General features: G+C 35.0%; 3 protein-coding genes across 3 annotated transcripts; all 3 read right to left on the reverse strand.

Annotated features, from left to right (window-relative positions):
• Positions 1–3,775: 3,775 nt before the first annotated feature.
• LOC21400001 (NADPH-dependent aldo-keto reductase, chloroplastic) lies at positions 3,776–7,525 on the reverse strand. The gene is made up of 7 exons (XM_010090283.2): positions 7,325–7,525; positions 6,645–6,695; positions 5,769–5,845; positions 5,281–5,368; positions 4,636–4,911; positions 4,279–4,527; positions 3,776–4,003 (listed from the first exon to the last, which is right to left on the reverse strand). The coding sequence occupies exons 1-7, from the start codon at positions 7,442–7,444 to the stop codon at positions 3,917–3,919; spliced, it is 948 nt and encodes a 315-aa protein (XP_010088585.1). The 5' UTR covers positions 7,445–7,525; the 3' UTR covers positions 3,776–3,916.
• A 2,458-nt stretch (positions 7,526–9,983) lies between these two features.
• Positions 9,984–12,718, reverse strand: LOC21400002 (pentatricopeptide repeat-containing protein At3g02650, mitochondrial). The gene is made up of 2 exons (XM_010090284.2): positions 10,978–12,718; positions 9,984–10,303 (listed from the first exon to the last, which is right to left on the reverse strand). Exon 1 carries the CDS (start codon positions 12,666–12,668, stop codon positions 11,001–11,003), a length of 1,668 nt encoding a protein of 555 aa, XP_010088586.1. The 5' UTR covers positions 12,669–12,718; the 3' UTR covers positions 9,984–10,303; positions 10,978–11,000.
• A 757-nt stretch (positions 12,719–13,475) lies between these two features.
• Positions 13,476–16,464, reverse strand: LOC21400003 (aldo-keto reductase family 4 member C10). The gene is made up of 7 exons (XM_010090285.2): positions 16,162–16,464; positions 15,979–16,029; positions 15,167–15,243; positions 14,959–15,046; positions 14,457–14,732; positions 14,100–14,327; positions 13,476–13,691 (listed from the first exon to the last, which is right to left on the reverse strand). The coding sequence occupies exons 1-7, from the start codon at positions 16,276–16,278 to the stop codon at positions 13,605–13,607; spliced, it is 924 nt and encodes a 307-aa protein (XP_010088587.1). The 5' UTR covers positions 16,279–16,464; the 3' UTR covers positions 13,476–13,604.
• Between the last annotated feature and the right edge of the window lie 2,939 nt (positions 16,465–19,403).

Here is a 19,403-nt window from a genome sequence, read left to right on the forward strand (position 1 = left end):
GCAAGATTTTTGTTTGTCCTTTTAACAGAGCAATGATTGGTGGAATTACAAATGGAGCAGTAATACCTTCATCAAGTGTTAATGTTAATCAATTGTTAATGTAGAGCATGGTTTTTTGATCAATGCTTGTGCTGCTCTTCCAACCATTGAAGTAATTTCTAGTTTAATTTATTTAAAAAGGTACGACTTTATTTTCTTTTAGTGTATTTTTATTTAATTTTATTTTTCTTTCAAATTATTTATATTATTATCATTTGAGAGGTTTTAAAAATTTGGCACAAAATGATATTGAAATGGACAAAATTGGACCACAAATCAACACATTTCTTTCCCAATGTTTTTCTTTTTTAGTCTTTGTTTAGTTTTAGTCTCGAGCGCGCGCCATGCACACATGATTAATTTAAAATAACGGCTAACACAAATTGTTTTTTTTTAAAGAGGTAAAAAAGACGATATAAAAGAAATGAAAATAATAAAGGGGGAAAATCTTAAGCAAAGAGAGAGGGAAAATAATTTAACTTATTTCGTTGTGTTTTAAATTAATTATATTTTGTTTTGTTTATTTTTTTATTTAATCTAGTGTTATTTGATTTTAATTTAGGTATTTTTATTTAATTTTATTGTATTATTTATGGTATTTTTATTTAAGTAATATAAAAAATTTGACAAAAAACGGTGGTAAAACAAACAAAATTGAACTCCAAATCAATTCATAATGGTAAATAACTATAATAAAGAATAAACATTTAAAAAAAGGGGAAATAGTTTGAAACCGTTCGACCAAAAATTTCAACGGCTATGATTCGCGCGTGAAAAGCACGCGCAAGAGAAGCGCGTTGAGCAGGGAGAGGGTAGCTTCGCAGTGGTGGGCCTCGTGACTTTTTGGTTTGAAACCGTCTGATAAAAAATTTTGACAGCTGTGATTCGCGCGTGAAAGGCACGCGCAAGAGAAGCGCGTTCAGCAAAGGGAGGGCAGCTTTACAATGGTGGGCCCTGCCACTTTTTTCTTCGGCCAGCCGGGCATCGACACATGCCAATCCTAGAACAAAAGACGCAAAAGCCCATGCATAAGGAATGGAAAAGAGAAGAAAAAAGGGTAAAATTGACAATTTCATACTCAAATGACAAAAGCCAAATTTTAAGAATGTTACTGTTGAATAAACAGTAAATTGTAAGTGTGTGAACATTGTTCTATGGCTTTTCTTTTGTATATTTGTAATGTGTTATAAACAATAGCACGTGCTTTTGCACGTACTTATCTGCACTAGTGTTTTAAAGTATTTTCATAATTTTTTTAAAAAAAGTTATTATTTTGTTGTTAATTAATGAGAATGGTAGAGTAAACATTCTGGGTGCGTTTGGAATTGGTTCCAAAATGATTTTATTTTCTGTATGAAAATGTTTTCATTTTCATTTTGGAATTATTTTTGAAAATGTGTTTGGTAGTTTTATTCAGAGATTGATTTCAGTTTTAAAAAAAAAATTGAAACTGCGTTTGGTGGTTTAATTTTTAAAAACATATAATAATATTTAAAATAATAATATATTAAATAAATAATATTATTAAATATATTAAATAAATATATTAAATAAACATGATTATATATATACATCGTCGAGGACATCGTCGTCGCAGAGGCCGTCGTCGAGCTCCCGCTTTTTCCCCTCCCTCAAACCCAGACCAGATATTCCTATCCTCACTCTGCCACAGCTGCCGCCACCACCGCCGCAAGCCCAATGCTCTCCGGTGCTCGGTGTCGTCGTTCTCCGAGCGGCACTACATTGGCTCGCCGAAGTCAGATGACGTCGTCGAGCTCCCGCTTTTTCCCCTCCTTCTCATCCTCTTCCTCGGAGAGATCCTTCCATTGTAGATCTTCGAGTTCCGGTACCGGATGATGATGCATACTCTCCTCCAGACCGACCTTCGCTTCGGCGTCATCTACTCCGACGCTGTCTCTGGCACCGCTGACGTCGGCTGCGTCGGTGAGGTCGTCAAGCACGAGCGCCTCGTCGACGACCGCTTCTTCCTAATTTGCAAAGGCCAGGAGCAGGATCTGAATGCGTTCATATACGAGGTGGAGTCGTACATGAAAAGGGAGTGGGCTGAAGAGAGAAAAGGAAAACGATGAGAAAATGAAAACAAGTTTTTTGCGTTTTCAGATTTTCAGAAAACGACAAAAACGTTTTTATTTTTGTTTTGTAAAAACTTTTACACCAAACGCGTTTCTGATACACGTTTTCATTTTTTAGCCTCGAAAATCGTGAAAAATGAAAACGAAAACAGAAACAAACAGGGCCTTTATGTCCTAAAAATCAGTCTCAGAAAAGAGAGTTTTCAAAAGATGAAGGTACATTTTGATACTGTTGAAAATACAAGATATTAGAGAGATATTTTGCTATAACAAAAAGTATAAAAATGATTTTTTCACAACATATAAACTAAGCATTATTGTTTTAAAAGAGTGCAATTTAAAAGTAAATTGACTTTAAAAGTTTATTTTTACAACTTTCAAATATTAATAATTATGAAAAAAAGTAGATTTAAGATTAAAAAAGCATTATGTATTGAAGCACAAATTAAAATAACACATCTTAAATATTTTTTAGTATCAAATATACAATTGATATTAGTTTTATATCGGAAATAGTCTTACATCGCAGATGAAATAAGGTGGTTTGCATAATGGAATCCTCGAAACGATACTCATGGAAGGACCAAGCTTTTATTGCTAAAATTGTAATCTTTCAAATTCCAATATACTGGTGGTTTGATTCAATGTTTACTATTAATCAGCATCATATAGATGTATACACTTTAACATCACAACATTAGTCTGCTCCTAATGAAAACTTGAATCATGCTATATGGTTTGGAGTGATTTGAATGCGATTCGAACCTTATTTTAAATGGAGAGATCATATTTATTTTAAATTCAGTGTAACTTGAGAATCGATGTTCTCCTCTAGAGTAGAATAACATCATTTAAAAAATTTAGGGTTAATTCCACAAATAGTTCATGAAATTTATCCTCAATCTCATTTCAGTCCTTAACTTTTAAAAATGTACCACAGTTAGTCGTGAGATTTTATCCTCTTTAATTAATAGGCCAATAGTTTACATAAGTTAATAAATAGGTCAAATTACTGTTTTCGTCCATAACTTGTCTGGTTATGAACCATAACTTGACAAATTATTATTCATAACTTGTCTGACTATGAACCATAACTTGACAAGTTTGTCCATAACTTATCTGGTTATAAACCATAACTTGACAAGTTATGACCTATTAATTTCTATAACTAAAAATTAGCCTATATACTTTCTTGAATTTTTTATATTAGCCTATTTTCTACTATTTCCCATAAAAATGTTGCTTTAAATGGTAGATGATAAAGATGGTGACCCAGAATCAAATAGATGTATGATTAGCCAGAATCAAATAGAGTTTGGAAATCATTTTGGGCCTTTTGTTGCTTGGTCCAAGCAGAGTTGGTAACTAACGTCCTTGTCACTTGCAAGTTCTACAGAAGTTATCATTCTGCAATTCTTCAACAACCAAAAAAATAAATAAACAAACAAATAAATTCCTGTATTTCGGATTACTATCCCATAATCCAAACGAAGTTTGTTGTACTATGATATAAAACATGATTTTGAACTTGTCAACCAAAAAATTAGAAAGCTATATTTATTTCTTGGTAACTAGTATACTTTCAACCATCATGAATCAAGCATGCAGCAAAGTAAAAGTAAAATAATAAAGGAACTGTGGTAAACCAGATTACTAGAATAAAATGAAAGTCTTATTTTTAGCGCCATCAAAACAAGAAAGAGTTCAGTGCACCAAATGTTTAACAGAATTGTCAAAACAATCATCATCTATACTAGCCCTTTGATTAAGAGTGATATAACCATTCAGATCTCACCATCCCAAAGCTCCTCAAGAGTCCGATATGGACCATAAGTATCATGGACAATTGAGGTCCCTCTTACAAGTCTTGCCTGCAATTAGAAAAACAGTTTGCCTTTATTGATTAAATGAGAATAACCAGTCAATGAAAATTATCAATAATTGCTCATTTATCTAACATCCACTATCCCAATCCCCCAGTTAAAAACCAACCTAAGAATCGGACAATTTGCTAACGAAAAGTTACGGCTGTAAAGTTTTGTGTAGTGTGTTTCCTTTGAGTCAAATGGCAGCTATATATCAGCTTACTATGTGATAGTTTCGTCAGAGAAAAGGAAAAATAAGAAAGGATCAAGTAAATATTTACCTGCTCAATATCATGAAACTTGGCAAACAGGTCCTCCGGTATATGCCAACCAAAAACATCAAAGTTCTCTTTGATTCTTGATTCGTTTGTGCTCTTAGGAAGAACGCTATGACCCATTTGCAGGCCCCAACGAAGAGCAACTTGAGCAGGAGTTTTTCCTAATTTTTCTGCAACCATCTTGAGAATTGGATTCTGGAGGACGTCGCTTTTGATCCACGTAGTGCCAGGAGAACCCAATGGTGAATATCCCTGAAACAAATGTAGGGATATTATAGCGCATATGCAATTTCAACTTGAATGAATCCACAAAATGCCAACAACCACAAACGAAATGTAATTTTGCAGAGGCACACTCACAGAAAGGTGAACTCCCTTGGATTTGCAGAATGCGTGTAGCTTTGTCTGCTGCCAGGACGGATGACATTCAACTTGGTTAACAGCAGGAGGAATGCGCGCCACATCCAGCAAATCTCCTAGCTTCTTTGATGAAAAATTGCTCACACCAATTGCTCGAGCCTTACCCGAATCAAAGAGTGCTTCCATCTCTCTCCAAGTGCCAGGTATATCTGGTACAAGAAGGTTTTCGGGATGGAAGCCTACTGACTCCTTTTTCATCCGCACTGGCCAGTGGATCTTCAAATTTGAGCAACAACACTTGGTTAGTGTTGATAACTTCATCAATTAAATGTATGTTATTTCAAAAAGTTGACATTAGTTGTCAAGAATTTTGAAGAAAAGAGTTGGTAGCTAAAATGGGTAAGGTTTCTAAATCTCAAGGGAACAATGATCTGTCAGGAACTTTTGACTTCTTCAACAGATTCAAATACGGAAAAGAATGAGCCTTATTCTTTAAGGATCCTGATTTTAACCATTAATGCTTCCTGACCAGGATCAAGGCAGAAGTTTTTCTCATTCTACTTCTATATAAGGTGAACTCAATGCATGCTGTTATCTCACACTGCCTGAGACGGTACATGAATAAGCTTTGAAGGTAATACATACAAGGTATAAGTCAACGTAATCAAGCTGCAAGTCTCGCAAAGTACTGTCCAATGCCTCTTGTACATATTCCGGTGCAAAATCAGTAGACCTGTGGGCCATCTGGCATTTAGATATGTAAACCAAAGAGATCATATCTTTAAATGGCAGAAATAACAGGCAAAATCAATAATATCTTATTTGTTAGCTCATAGTTGAGTTAGTTCCAGGATTAAAAGAAGTTCTTAACTTTGGACTGCCGTGGCTATGAAATCCTCATTCACCTATCACGGTACTGCCTTTCTCATGTTGTGGTTTCAAAACATCAAACGTTACCGAAAAAAGAAAAAAAAAAGGAATCTTATTCCCTGGGGAGGAATGTATAGTCCCAAGTTCTGTGTTGCCATCGGGGCAGAGGCTTAAATGAAGTCAACGCTCTAATCAAGGAACATAACATAATGCTGTATCTGTGATAGCCTAAAGTAAGTTTCAACACACTATTGACAACTAACCACAGTTTAGACGTAATCCACAAATCCTCACGCTTGACCACACCATCTTCAAATAGCTTCTTCAAAGCAGAACCAATCTACAGAAAAGCAAAGAAAGATATACCTTCAAAACCCATGAAAACTCAAAAGATTTCAAATAGGAACAGAAAGAAACAACATAATATCAACCAAAGCACCAAGAATCGTGATATAGCTAGCACATATCTAAATTAAAATCATAAGAGAACTGGGTGTTTGCATAATAATTAGGTAAAAGAGGAACACGCTAAGACTAGTGCCTTGTTGCGTTTCTTGTTATTGACATGAAAATTCTAGTCTAATGACAATAAATGGGAAAAAAATATATGGAGAAAGCTTAATATTGGCTTTGCAAAAACAAACAGGTCTTGACTATATACCTAGAACCCCAAAACCATGATGGTAATATTTTCCAGCTAACAGGCTTGAATAAGATTACAGATGAAAATGTGTTACATAAGAAATGAGTACTTACCTTTCTTTTTTTTTCGGACTCGAGTACTTAGAAAGTTAGATACCTATAATTTCTTTTGGCCTACAAAATTCTATAACTATTTTCAACCCAAATTCCACAAATATATGGGTTCTTCGTATTGTCTATTCATTCTGATTTTATCATTCAGTGTTGCAAAAAACATCATCCCAAATCTTCCCTAGGATCATATTTTAAAGAAAAAAAGGGAGCTGCGTGTAAAGGTTGATAAAGAAACGAAAACATAAGCCAGCCAGAAGAGATATAAAGACTTAACACATAGAGGAATAGCCATTAAGGTAGTTTAAACTCCTGAGTTAATGCCTAATGAGAATGACACACTAGGGGCATAAGAAAATTGATTTAGCAAAACTTGGCGCGTTTACCTCTGCCTCGTTACGATAAAGTCGAGCACAATCAATATGGCGATATCCAATCTGCAGTCAGAAGAAAAGAAAGTTAGTTGCATATTACACTCGGACGAATCCAATTGCCAATAATCGGAGCCAAAGCGGTTGGTTTTCCCATACAAGAGGAAGAGTTCCACTGCTTACATAGACAAGAGCAAATTTTCATATCATCAGTGGAGAGAGAATAAAAGGAGTGTTTCTCTTTCGTCTTTTGCTTATTAAATTAGGAATGCAATTCTAATCCGTAATAGCCAAGCCTCCATTTGATTTGCAGTTTGAACCACAATTCAAACCTTATTAACCTATATTCTCTCACAAAAATTTGAATTTGTGTTCAACCCGATAAACCAAACATGCCATAAGTATAATTCCCTTCCCTTTCCGATTCCAAAGTGAATAGTTTTGCCTATAATCAATCAAAACCACAGATTCACTACAAGACAGAGAATACTGTTGTCATACTTTCATGTATTTCATTCCAGTTTTGGGGGCGACTAAGAAAAAAAAATCCAACTAAAGTTCAAATTCCAAATTCCAAATTCATTGAGCAATGTCTGAGTAATGATCACAAACATAATTATAGCCATTACAAAAAATGCTCAACATTCTTAGAATACAAACAAAGCTCTTAAACCAGAAACAAGGAAGGAAAAGACCTTAATGGCGGCAGTGACGGCGTCGGCGACCAACCCAGGGCTAGACTGCCATGTCCCTAACCCCACCGAAGGCATTTTGGCGCCAGTATTGAGCTCGAAATACAAAATATCGTCCGCCATTTTCAATCCTTCTCTTTCTCTTCCAGAAAATCGCTGAAAGCGAGGTCTCGATGCAGAGAAATCAAGGCAGCAAATAACAGAAACTATGGCTCCGTGCACTTTATAGAGATTTTGATAAGAGATTTGGAGTTCAAGGGACAGAATTTTGGAAAGTGAGAGAGTGCACTGGCCCGCCACTATTGGGCGGGAAAATACGTTATTGTCCTTTCCGGTATTTAGGGACTCGTGCCCTTTGAGCTTCTAAACCAATGACTTGTTGGTCAAATTACAAAAATTTTCGCTTGATCTTCTTGGCTGGTACTCGTCTCTTGTCCAATGATATAAAGGCCTCGTTGTGATTCGAGTTTTTAATTTCAGTTTCGATACAGTTAAAAACTCATATAAAAAGTTACATTGAGCTTTTTATTGTAACTAAAAAGTTAGATGTGATTATTTCTGAGAGTTTTTTACTGTAACAAAACTCGAATTCTAAACACGAATCAATAAATGAACGGGGTCTTAATTTTTTTTACTACAGTAAAAAATTCTCACATAAAATTATATTTTAATTCAAATTAAAAACTCAAATCTGTGAACTGAACGAGACAGGTCTACTCCAAACCATCTTAAGAAAATTGAAACACTGCACGCAATGTATATACCTTATTGATAACACTTTTTTTTTTTTTTAACAATTCAATTGAAAATCAATAGTCCCAGATTGCGCTCCTTTGTAAACAAGAATATACATAGCCACATTACATAACAATTTTTTTAATCTAATCAATAATTATAAAAAAAAAAAAAATGAAAGTTACTAGGAAAACATAAACACAACCACATTGGATAACAACCCTTTTTTTTTAATCTAATCAATAATTAGAAAAAATTAAAAGTACTAGGGGAAAAAAAAGAAAAGCCTTCGGTGAACCATCATCGCCACCCCTCCCTTCCTTGGCTCGTGACGAAATAGAAAACCTATCACTCCTCCAGCTGCATTTTTCTCCGTCGCGCAATCTCCTTCTCCTCAAATGTGAGCTAAAGGTCGTGAAATCACGACCTCTCTATCGGCTAGTCATAATAGAGGAGATAGAGCGACCCATGGATGGGTTGCGACCGTAGCGACCCACCGCCTCGGGACACACAACCGAGCCCCCTACCATAGACATGACATTTCCTTTAATGTTTAATTTTTTGGGTTTTTTTTTTTATTATGATTTTGATATAGTGCAATCCGGTGCACTTTTGTCTTTATGGTGTAACATTATCATGAGCGTTCTTTTCTTAAGAAAATGAAAATTTTTCCTCTTCTATTTTTAATTGAAGAGTGCTAAATACAAACTATGTTGCAATCAGCTCTGTTTTTAGTTGCCACTTGTCAACTTATTTTTATGAGACAAACTAAGATAAGAATAAGTCATCTTTCTGTAACTTAGTTACTGAATTGGCACCATCAAGAACGGGGCCTAATATTATTGTTCCTTTTGTAGCTTTTTTTTTTCTTTTTATTTTCATTTTTACTCTTTAATTTAAATTTAATCAATTCACATTTTTTTTAAACTTAAATCAATCCAATCTGCACATGCTGATTTGAAAAAACTCCATCCAATCTGATGAATAATAAACACATCAACCAATCCAATCCAATATCCCAACTTAATTCGTAAACACAAATCTCCAATTACCCAACGCTCAATTCCTTAAATTTAACAAGAAAATAAAATAAAATAAAATAACAGAGAAAAATTTATATAAGGTATTTGCAACAGTTTGCAAATTGATGGAATAAATTGTTCAAATTAAAAGTTTAACTAGCAAAGTTAAAACCTTTTAAGTTCAAGGGCAAATGTTCAAAATACTTAAGATTAATTTCATAAATATTCCTAAACTTTGTACGTTGTTTCAATATACTACATGAATACTTATTAAGTCGAGTTCAATTTTATTTAGGCCCGTTTGATATTAATTTTAGTTTTTGTAAGAAGCTATAGTAGATTCAGATATTTAGTAAGTCCTGCTTTTATCTAACAGCTTTTAAAAACTGTTGTCAAGCAGTAAAATTTGAAAAGCATATCATGAATTGCTTTTACACAATTACTTATGTTGTCATTCTCTAAATTTACTAAAAAAAAAATTTAATAATAAAACTTAATTCTCTATTTACCTATTTTATTTTCACACCAAATTAAATATTATTTAAAATTAAAATATTTTGTAAATATACTATGTTAAATTTTACTCAAATATTTTTTATAATTATCAAAATGTTTAAAATGACAACTATAAATAATAATTTAACAATTTATTTTTTAAAAAAATTTAAATAAAAAATTAAAATCATATATCATTTTAGTATTTGGTATAAAATTACTTCAAATATTGGCCTTAAAAATAGAAAAAAAACTTTCGTTAAGAAAAAAAAATAGAAATGAAACTAACTATAAATATGTTGTGCTAAATTATGTCTATTTTGATCATTCTATATATTCACAATAATTTTATACATAATTTACTAAAACACATAATTTTTTAAAAAAATACTTCTGATCACAATAACTTCTAACTAAAAACACAACAGCAACAAAATTTTTAACAGCACAACAACGCCAAACTGGCATTAAACAGTCAAGTTTAACTTGAGAAACATCACAAAAGAACCGGTCTTGTAAATATACAACTCTTTTTGCTTTTTTGGAGAACATCCTTGTTTATCATTTTCACGTTTCTTGGGAAGTGCCTATATACTTCCTTTGGCTGCCCGCAGCACTCATTATTCGTACTCAAATTTTCAATTCTAAATGCCTCAAAGTGGCAAATCCATCAACTTCATCTTCCCTCAGCTCCATCAATTTAATCCTTTTCTCGTCGGATTAATATAAACTGTAAAACACAACATTACTTAATAATTGATCATGCACATACATTAGATGGGATTGTATTCTAAAGATTACAGAAAACTTCCAACTGACAATTCAAAGCAAGACGTCTTTCAAATGTTATCCAATTTCTTCACACCAAATGAGCGCTACATTTCACCGCCGTAGCTCAGAGAAAAGATTAGTACCAAGACATCACAAATGCTATATAGAAATTTTTATTGACACAAAGTAAGGAGTTATTGGATACCAAAAGAGGAAAAAAAAAGATATATTAAACTCTATAATTGTACCTCGCAAGATAAAACAGCCGGTTGAGTTTGAAATTGGGTTGGCGACATTGATGGCTTTATTAGCATTTAGGTGGTTTTTGATGGTGTCTTTTTTAATAAAAGTAAAATGGATATGAAAAGAAAAGAGGGGGAAAAAAGGAAACTCAATATAAGAGAATGATATTCATTCAGAAAAAAAAAAAAAAAAATGGAACCAAAGAACCAACTAGAAAATTGCACCTTGCGAGTACAAACAACCTGCTCTTAAACTCAAGCCACATATCCCTGACTTTGAATGTAAAAGAACCAATATTAGCAGAAGAAAGCTCTTGGATTGCATTTTCAATCAGAGAGATAACAAAGAGATTTAAAATTAACAAAATCAACTGCTCTATTATTAACTTACCCCCGAATCCTCATATCTTCGTATTAGGCCTCTACATTAATCTTTGTAGTCTCGACTTCTTCTTCCACCATTTCCTTGACTGCTCTTATTAGCCCCCTTGTGATCCCATTTAGATGCAAACCCTTCTCATTCATTTCGTCTAGCAATTTCTCTGCAGTCTCCCAATCTAAAGCCTTGAGGCAAAGAGATTGGATCAACTTATTGTACTCGTCAACGTTAGGTTTCACCCCGTGATCTTCCATCTCAGCCAACAACTCCAAAGCCTTGTCAAACTCTTCGAGTTTGCAATACCCACGAATGAGTGTATGGTATGTCACGGGGCTCAGTTTGGAATGCTTCTTTTTGGCTTCCGCTAGAATCTTACGAGCCCCCTGCATCTGGCCTGCATTGGTGTAACCACTAATAATAACAGTGTAAGTGTAGACATCCGGCTTCAAGCCCCTACTCGTCATCATCTTCATTGTCTCAATTGCCTCTCCCATTTCCCCAGCCTTGGAAAATCCATGGATGACCGAGTTAAAGACAGCATTTCCCGGAGGTGGGCCATCCGTTGTCATCTTAAGAAGCAATTTCTTTGCCTCATTCACATCTTTTATCCTACACAAGCCTTGAATCACAGTTGAAAATGGCTTGATAGCATACTTACGCGCTTCTCCCTCAAAATCACCCAACATCTCTAGCGCCAATCTCACTGTGCCATCCTCCCGGCAGAGGGAACTTATCAAGAAGTTAACCGCGCACTGAGGAACCGTACACTCCTTCTCCTTCGCCAACATATAAACCAAATGGGCATCTTTAGCCCTTTTCGCCTTGCAAAACCACGAGATGATCCTACCGACTTTACCACCATCCTCGGGCACTTTCTCCATGTCAATCATCTTCTCGAAAACCGAGAAAGCCCAATCCAACATTGGGCGCCTGCAAAGTGCCTCAATCGTGAAGTAATACGTATCCGCATTTGGCTCAACCATAAAGTCCCCAAACTTTTCAAAAACCTCCATAGCAGGCTTCCCTTTACCCAACTTAGAAAACGAAGCAATAAGCCCATTGAGAATCTCAGTGTTCAGCACATCAATTTCATCCTCACCAATCTCCTTCACCAAATCCCACAACCAATAGGCCAGTTTCCTCTTAGGACTACTATCACATACAGCCCTAACTAGTGACTCCAAAACACCAGGATTTAGTCTAATCTCTGGTTTTTTCTTCAAAGCCCATGCGAAGAAAGTAATCAAATTCTCAGTCACGAGCTGTGGGGTTTGAAGAACTCTTACCATGAACTCCTCGTGAAGACTCAAATCCATGGCGTCGAATCTGGACTCCAGAGAAGAAGACGACCCATCTTCCGAAGTTCTGGTCTGAAGAAGAGACAACAATTCCTCCACCTTCCCGGCATCGTTTTCTTCATCCTCGGCAACGAAATTCTCCAACTGGGCAGTTTCGATCTGGGAAGCACCGCCATTTTCGCCGAACAAGGAAGGTTCTGGAAGCCGCTCCACGTCCGAAGAATCGGAGTTGTCACTAAGGTTGTTGGTCGGAGTTTGGGAGAGGAATCGAGGGGTAAAGGCTCGCGCTTTGGGGTGAAAAATGTTGGAGTTTTTCTGAGGCGTTCCGAAGAGAAGCTTGCGAGCTGATGATGAGTGTGTTCTCAAGAGATGAGAGGCTCGTGCCGCCATAACCGACCTCCACATTGTGTTGGAAGACAAGACAAGGCGGAAATGCAAGTGACGTGGGTTTTAGGGTTCAGGGGTTCGGTTCTGTTTCTGCATACCATTTGATTTACCAGGGTGATTAGCGCAATCGGTCCCTGGTCTTTTAAGTTTCTGGTAAATTGGTCCTCAAATCTTTTATTTTTGATAAATCAGTCCCTGATCTTTTATTGGTCCAATTAATAAAGGGTGTCAAAAATTAACTGCAATAGAGGACTTAAGAAATGATTGTTTGCTACTATGGCATGATGTGCAGGAGGGTTACTGTGTGTACAGATGCTAATTCTTCTTTCAATATGTCGATTTCACATGAAATCTTCCAGATAATTTCCCCACAATTGTATTTTATGAACTAATTTTTCACCTGAAATCCTTTTTATTTTCTCTCTAGCCGATCAATCGCAACTTCGGAGCCCGTCATCAATTGGATCGAAAATTCGCCAGTAAGTTAAAAGATCACATATTTTTAATTTGTCAAAATTAAAAGATTGAGGATCAATTTACCAAAAACTTAAGGATCAGGGGCTAGTTGTATTAATTACAAAAAAAAAGGTTAACATTGAAAAAGATAAACAAGAACAAGAACAAAAATACAAACACATTAAAAAAAAAAAAAGAAAAAGAAAAACATCATTTGGTACTCATAGTTTAGCACTTTATCAAATTAGTATCATCTGTTAAATGTTTGAGAAATCTCATTTCAGAACCATATTATTTAAGCAAAATAATAATAATAGTAATAATAATAATAATAATAATAATAATAATAATACATAAATACAGAATATATAATAAATAAACTGATATTATTTCATTAGTTTAAACTGATATTATTTCATTAGTTCTGATATCACCCATGATTAAAAAGGACAAATGAAGCAAAAGCCTGGAGCTTATTACAACCCATTCTGTTTCTGCTCACACCTCGCCATCCCAGAGATCTTCAAGAGTCCTGTACACGCCTAGAGTCTCGTGTACAAAATCTTTTCCTTTAACCATTTTTTCCTGCAGTCCAGAAGGAGAAAAAAATATATATCCAAAAGAAAACTCCACTTAAGATGAAAATAGTCCCAAGACTGTTTGATAGGAAATTTCCACAGTAGGGTGTGAAAAAAAAAAAAAAAAAAAAAAAAACTTGTAGTAATTTCCTCCAAATCGTTTGAATTTAATGCGAATAAGCCACACACACACACTTTTTTTTTTCTTTTTTTCTTTTTTTATAAATTTGTTACATGATATCAGTAGCCAAAAAAAAAAAAAAATTTGTGTGATACAATCTAATGTTTAAAAGCGTGCACTAATACAATCTAATGTTTAGAAACGCACATTAATAGTAAGTATTCCCTATCATAGAAACTCCTACCTTAATGATAGATATGGCTTTATGGACCAAGTCCAAGAGAAAGTACTCACCTGCTCAATTTCAGAAAGCCTAGGAAGCAAGTTTTCCGGTATGGACCAATAAAAAACGTCAATGTTTTCCTTGAGTCTAGCCTCATTTGCACTCTTAGGCAGTATGCTGTGACCCATTTGCAGGCCCCAACGAAGAGCCACTTGTGCAGGAGTCTTTCCAAGTTCCTCCGCTATCGAAGCAACATTTGGATGCTTAAAAACTAGAGTCCTGGTCAACGGCGAATACGCCTGCAAATAACATGTTTATCCCACATAGTAAATTAAATAGTATCCATTTTGTTTCCAGACAACACTATAATTCGATGGCTGTGTTTTGCCCATAGCTAAATTAAGTCAGTTTATAGTCATGACACTCACAGATAGGTGAACACCCTTTGATTTACAGAACGCATGTAGCTTTGGCTGCTGCCATGTAAGATGGCATTCCACTTGATTAACAGCCGGAGGAACTCGAGCCACTTCCAACAAGTCCCCGAGCTTCTTGGAAGAGAAATTACTAACTCCGATTGCCCGAGCCTTTCCGCAGTCATAGAGTGCCTCCATTGCTTTCCAAGTACTTGGAATGTTAGGTTGTGTAAGGTTTTCGGGTCTAAAGCTACCAGACCATTTTCTTATGCTGACCGGCCAGTGGATCTAAACAAATTACATTTACATGACATCCATTAGCAAAGCACCAATTAGCAATAATAACCCATTACACCATCAGTCCTTATAATGGACTAAACTTAATCAATTTTGCTCCAAACAAATAATTCTACATTCCAATTCAATTTCGTTAGCATATCAATAAACTAAAGCACAAGACATAAATTCATATGCTGGCAAAATGAGAAGCAGGACAAGCTCAAATGTGGTTTACCAAATATAGATCCACATAATCAAGTTGCAAGTCTTGTAATGTTTTATCAAGCGCCTTTGGTACATCTTCCGGTTCATGATCAGTACACCTGCACACCACCTTATAGATTCAGCCAACATTTGAACTCTACATTAAGATCTAAAATCCAAACTCAAAATTCCAAAGTTTCACAGAAAACTCGCATTTTTTTTTTTTAATTCAAACAAACCAGAGCTTTGAGGTGATCCACAACTCCTCACGTTTCACCACACCATCATCAAACAGCTTCTTCAAAGCTGATCCAATCTATAATCAGAAAAGAATAATATTTCAAGATCACAACTCCCATAATGAGAGCGGGGTAAAATACATTACGCCTAATCCAACAAATGGTCCTAAAACTTTATCCTCAAACCTGCTTTTGGCTCTGGCTTTTAAAAGGGCCCAAACTCGACAACAATGTATCAGTTTTTTTTTAGTTATAGACCATTTTGGAAGTTAAGAAGAGGAATATGCATGTGATGCAGACAGAAAATAACACTATGCTAACGGAATACAAAAAATGCTCGTAATGTTGACGGAAAATAATACTCTGCTAATGGAACATCATCTATTACGTCCTCTTTTTAACGTCAATTGACGCAAAAGCTAAAACTGAAACAAATCGATGCATTGGGGTTAAATGTGGGATGTTTTAAAACTCAAAACGGAGTGAGATTGAGTTTGAGTTCGGACAATTATTATGAGATTAACCCAAAACACTATTATATTACTGTTTTCTAATAATACAGTACAAATGTGTTCAAATTAAGATTCAAGACACTTCCTTTTGGTTCACAAGTTTAAACTCAAGTTTGACACACAAAAAAAACAAAAAAACAAAAAAACAAAAAATAAACAAAAAAATAAACTCAAAATTTTTTAGGGAAAATACTGTAGTAAAGGTTCTGATTTGTGGTGCAAACTGCGAACTAAACGGCACCTGATTTCGAAAGGCGAATTGAATGGGCCTAAATTTTTTGTTAAATAAAAAATAATTACCTCCTTTTCATTGCCATACATTTGAGCACAATCAATATGGCGATATCCCAACTGCACAAGCATGAATTAACGGTTAAGCTTCACCCACTATTTCAAGTCAACTAAATCAATCACAGATTCTAACGAAGCTTTAAAAAAAAAATAAAAAATAAAAACTAGACCAAAAAAAAAAGAAGAAAAAACCTTGATGGCGGCGCTAATGGTGGAGTCGATGAGAGAAGATTCGGCGGCATATGTTCCCAAACCGACGGACGGAATTTTGGCGCCGGTGTTCAACTCAAAGAACCGAATATCTCCCATTTTTAGCTCCAACTGATCAAGTCTTTGTACACGAAATTCCTGGTCAAACGCTTTCTTCAGCAAAAAAATGATCGCACAGGAGAAAAATGTTGGGAGCAAAGACGAAACAATTGGGTGTTTCGCCAAGTCTTCTATATAAACAAAGAGTAAAGTCTGTTCCCTCCTTGTTTCTGAGATCAAATTATACTCACATGTTTCGGTTTTGCTTGGGTGCAGTTTAGTTTACTTTTATTTATTTTATTATTTTTTAAGAATTAGGATGCATCGAAATTTTGTCCTTGGTTTTAACAGCTTGCTCTAAACTTCTAATTAGGATGCATCGAAATTTTTGGACAAATGACACGTTTTTCTTCTAAATTATACTCATCACAAAAGGCGCGTTTGAAACTCATTCTAAAATAATTTTATTTTTTATATAAAAATAAAAATTAAAACGTTTTCAATCTTAGACATAAATTATTTTTAAAAATGCGTTTGATAGTTTTATCAAGATATTATTTTCAGTATAAAAAACTCATTAATGTTTCTCTTTCTCTCTCTATACTCGAGAGAAGAGAAAACGAAAATAAAAAATGAAAAAATGACTAAAAGTCATTTCTCTCATTTTACACTAAATTAAAAAATCATTTTTCATTTCTATTTTTTATCTTTATTGTGTTAAACATCGTTTTAAAAACGTTTTCATTTTTTCTTTCTCAAAAAACGTAAAAAATAAAAACCAGATTAATACTCACATGTTTCGGTTTTGCTTGGGTGCAGTTTAGTTTACTTTTATTTATTTTATTATTTTCTAAGAATTAGGATGCATCGAAATTTTGTCCTTGGTTTTAACAACTTGCTCTAAACTTCTAATTAGGATGCATCGAAATTTTTGGACAAATGACACATTTTTCTTCTAAATTATATATCTCATCACAAAATGTTTTCTGAATTTTGATTTTAAATTTTCTCTCATAAACTTCAAAAACTCTTATAAATTTTCTCCCGCAATTAAATTTTTAATAAAAAAATGTCTTATAAAATGCAAAAATTAACAAAAAAAAAAACTTCTTACGTTAAAATATATTAATTTAGTTATTATAACAATGATATTTTTAATTATTTTTACAAAAGTAAGCGTTTGACTTTTCCTCGTATTGCACTATCTTTTTTTGTCATTTAAGACTAATTTAAGTAATTGGGTGCAAAAGTATATGCATGTGTTAATTAGGATTCAAACCTGAGTGGTTTCATAAGTGGGTCTATTTTAAAAAATTATTTTAAAATTAAAATTTAGTTGTACATTTTTATACATTAGAATATAAATGAAACAAAATATGAAACAAGTTATTGTCTGATATATTTAATATTGAATATGATATTATCATAAAAGTTATTGACGGATACGTTATTTTCTTTTCACCGCTAGGGTTTCTTCTTCTCCTCCTTTGATATTCTCATAATTGCCTTGTAGTAGGTTTTTAAAGGCCAGAGTCTGGTGCCTCCCTTGGGCGGTGCTATGGACTCATGACCCCAAGAAAGGGTGCCTGGATGTCATGGACTAGATCTCCCCGGTGAGACTTTGACGGTGTTATAGCTTAGGTAGGAGTTACGTGTGTCGATGAGGTTTTTACCGGATTACTTTTGGCTACCATTGTTGGACGCGGCCAAACGCTAGTGATTCTGAGCCCTCTATGGCTTGGTCTACTCCACACGGTGATTCTTTGAAGGGGTTTGTATGCAAGTTGGTAGTCGAAGATGGTGAAGGGGATTTGTATGTGAGTTGGTAGTAGTAGGTTTTTAAGGGCCGGAGTTCGGCACCGCCTTTAGGCAATTCTCTAGACTCATGGCCCTAAGAGAAGGTGCCTGAAAGCCGTGGACTGGATCTCCCCGGTGAGACTTTGACGGTGTCATAGCTTAAGTATGAGTTACTTGTGTCGATGAGGTTTTTACTGGATTGCTTTTGGCTATCATCGTTGGACATGGCCAAGCGCCAACGAATATGAGCCCTCTGTGGATTGGTCTACTCCACATGGTGATTCCTTGAAGGGGGTTTGTATGCGAGCTGGTAGTTAGAAATGGCGGAAGGAGAATGGCTGTTGTGTTTTTCCTTATGGGCCGTGGGCGTGTTTCTTTGTTTGCGGTGGAGGCTCAGATCTTTATCGGTGATTCTTCAGCTTTTTTTTCACGTTACAACACCCTCGTTCATCCTTAGTCTCCGTTTGGTAAGACAAATGGAGAGGAGGCGGGACGAAGATAGTTGGAGGGATGAAGAGGATTATAGTAATTCTTTTTATTGTTTAGTAGGGGGAGAAGAAGTTAAAAGGATGGATGAATGAATGATTTTTAATTACTTTTTTTTTGTCATTTTTACCAATTTCATACTAACTTTTGAAGGATAAAATAGTCTTTTTCAATCTCTAATGAGTAGATTGTATGGATCATTCCATTAGAAGAGGAATGCAAAAATGTGGGCCCAGATGGAGAGAGTCTCCTTCCACCTCTCCTCCCCCTCCAACCAAACAAGATTTTTTTGGCTTTCCCTCCACCCCTTTCCCTCCTACTAAGCATACCCTTGTAGGTTTCCGAATTGAATTCGGGTGCAAAAGCGTGGAAACTTGGATCAGGTCCAAACAAAATTTTCATAAAATGTTTGTGAATGCAATAGAATATATTAATTTACGACGAGTAAATTAATCTAATTAGTTTAGTATAAGAATTATACCTTGTAACCAATTAGGCGGATAACTTGAGGTTTTTGACCGTGATAACTTGAGGTTTTTGACCATGAACAATCCAAGCGATCTCGTTCCTCAGACTATCAAAAGGCTTCCTTGTCAATTCTTGTATTCTAATAAGACTGTGTGTGGGCACACCTGAACACACAATAAACGTTATCACTCATCTCTCTAATCTTTCACAAACATCAACACATGTATGTGTGGAACTGAGAATGGAGAACTTTACTCCTGATTTTTCTCTCTCTAAAATTCAGCCAATACAAGGGAAGGAGACATAAGAAAAAATTTCCTGAATAATTAGAGATAGTTTCCCGTTTGAATTTTACAATATTTTCTCTTTCCTTTTCCTTGTTAAATTCGGCCACCATAGTGTCCAATATTGTGTGTGTGGCGCCTATAGTAAAT

This window comes from Morus notabilis, unplaced genomic scaffold, assembly GCF_000414095.1.
Source record: "Morus notabilis unplaced genomic scaffold, ASM41409v2 Scaffold177, whole genome shotgun sequence".
Classification (NCBI taxonomy): domain Eukaryota; kingdom Viridiplantae; phylum Streptophyta; class Magnoliopsida; order Rosales; family Moraceae; genus Morus; species Morus notabilis.

Coding starts and splice junctions, on each gene's coding strand:
- LOC21400003 (XM_010090285.2), bottom strand. CDS start 16,278: ATGGGAGATATTCGGTTCTTTGAGTTGAACACCGGCGCCAAAATTCCG. Junction 15,047..15,166: donor TGGATCACCTCAAAGCTCTG/GTTTGTTTGAAT, acceptor GGTGGTGTGCAG/GTGTACTGATCATGAACCGG. Junction 14,328..14,456: donor CAAAGGGTGTTCACCTATCT/GTGAGTGTCATG, acceptor TGTTATTTGCAG/GCGTATTCGCCGTTGACCAG.
- LOC21400001 (XM_010090283.2), bottom strand. CDS start 7,444: ATGGCGGACGATATTTTGTATTTCGAGCTCAATACTGGCGCCAAAATG. Junction 6,696..7,324: donor CCGTCACTGCCGCCATTAAG/GTCTTTTCCTTC, acceptor TTCTGACTGCAG/ATTGGATATCGCCATATTGA. Junction 4,528..4,635: donor CCAAGGGAGTTCACCTTTCT/GTGAGTGTGCCT, acceptor CATTTGTTTCAG/GGATATTCACCATTGGGTTC.
- LOC21400002 (XM_010090284.2), bottom strand. CDS start 12,668: ATGTGGAGGTCGGTTATGGCGGCACGAGCCTCTCATCTCTTGAGAACA.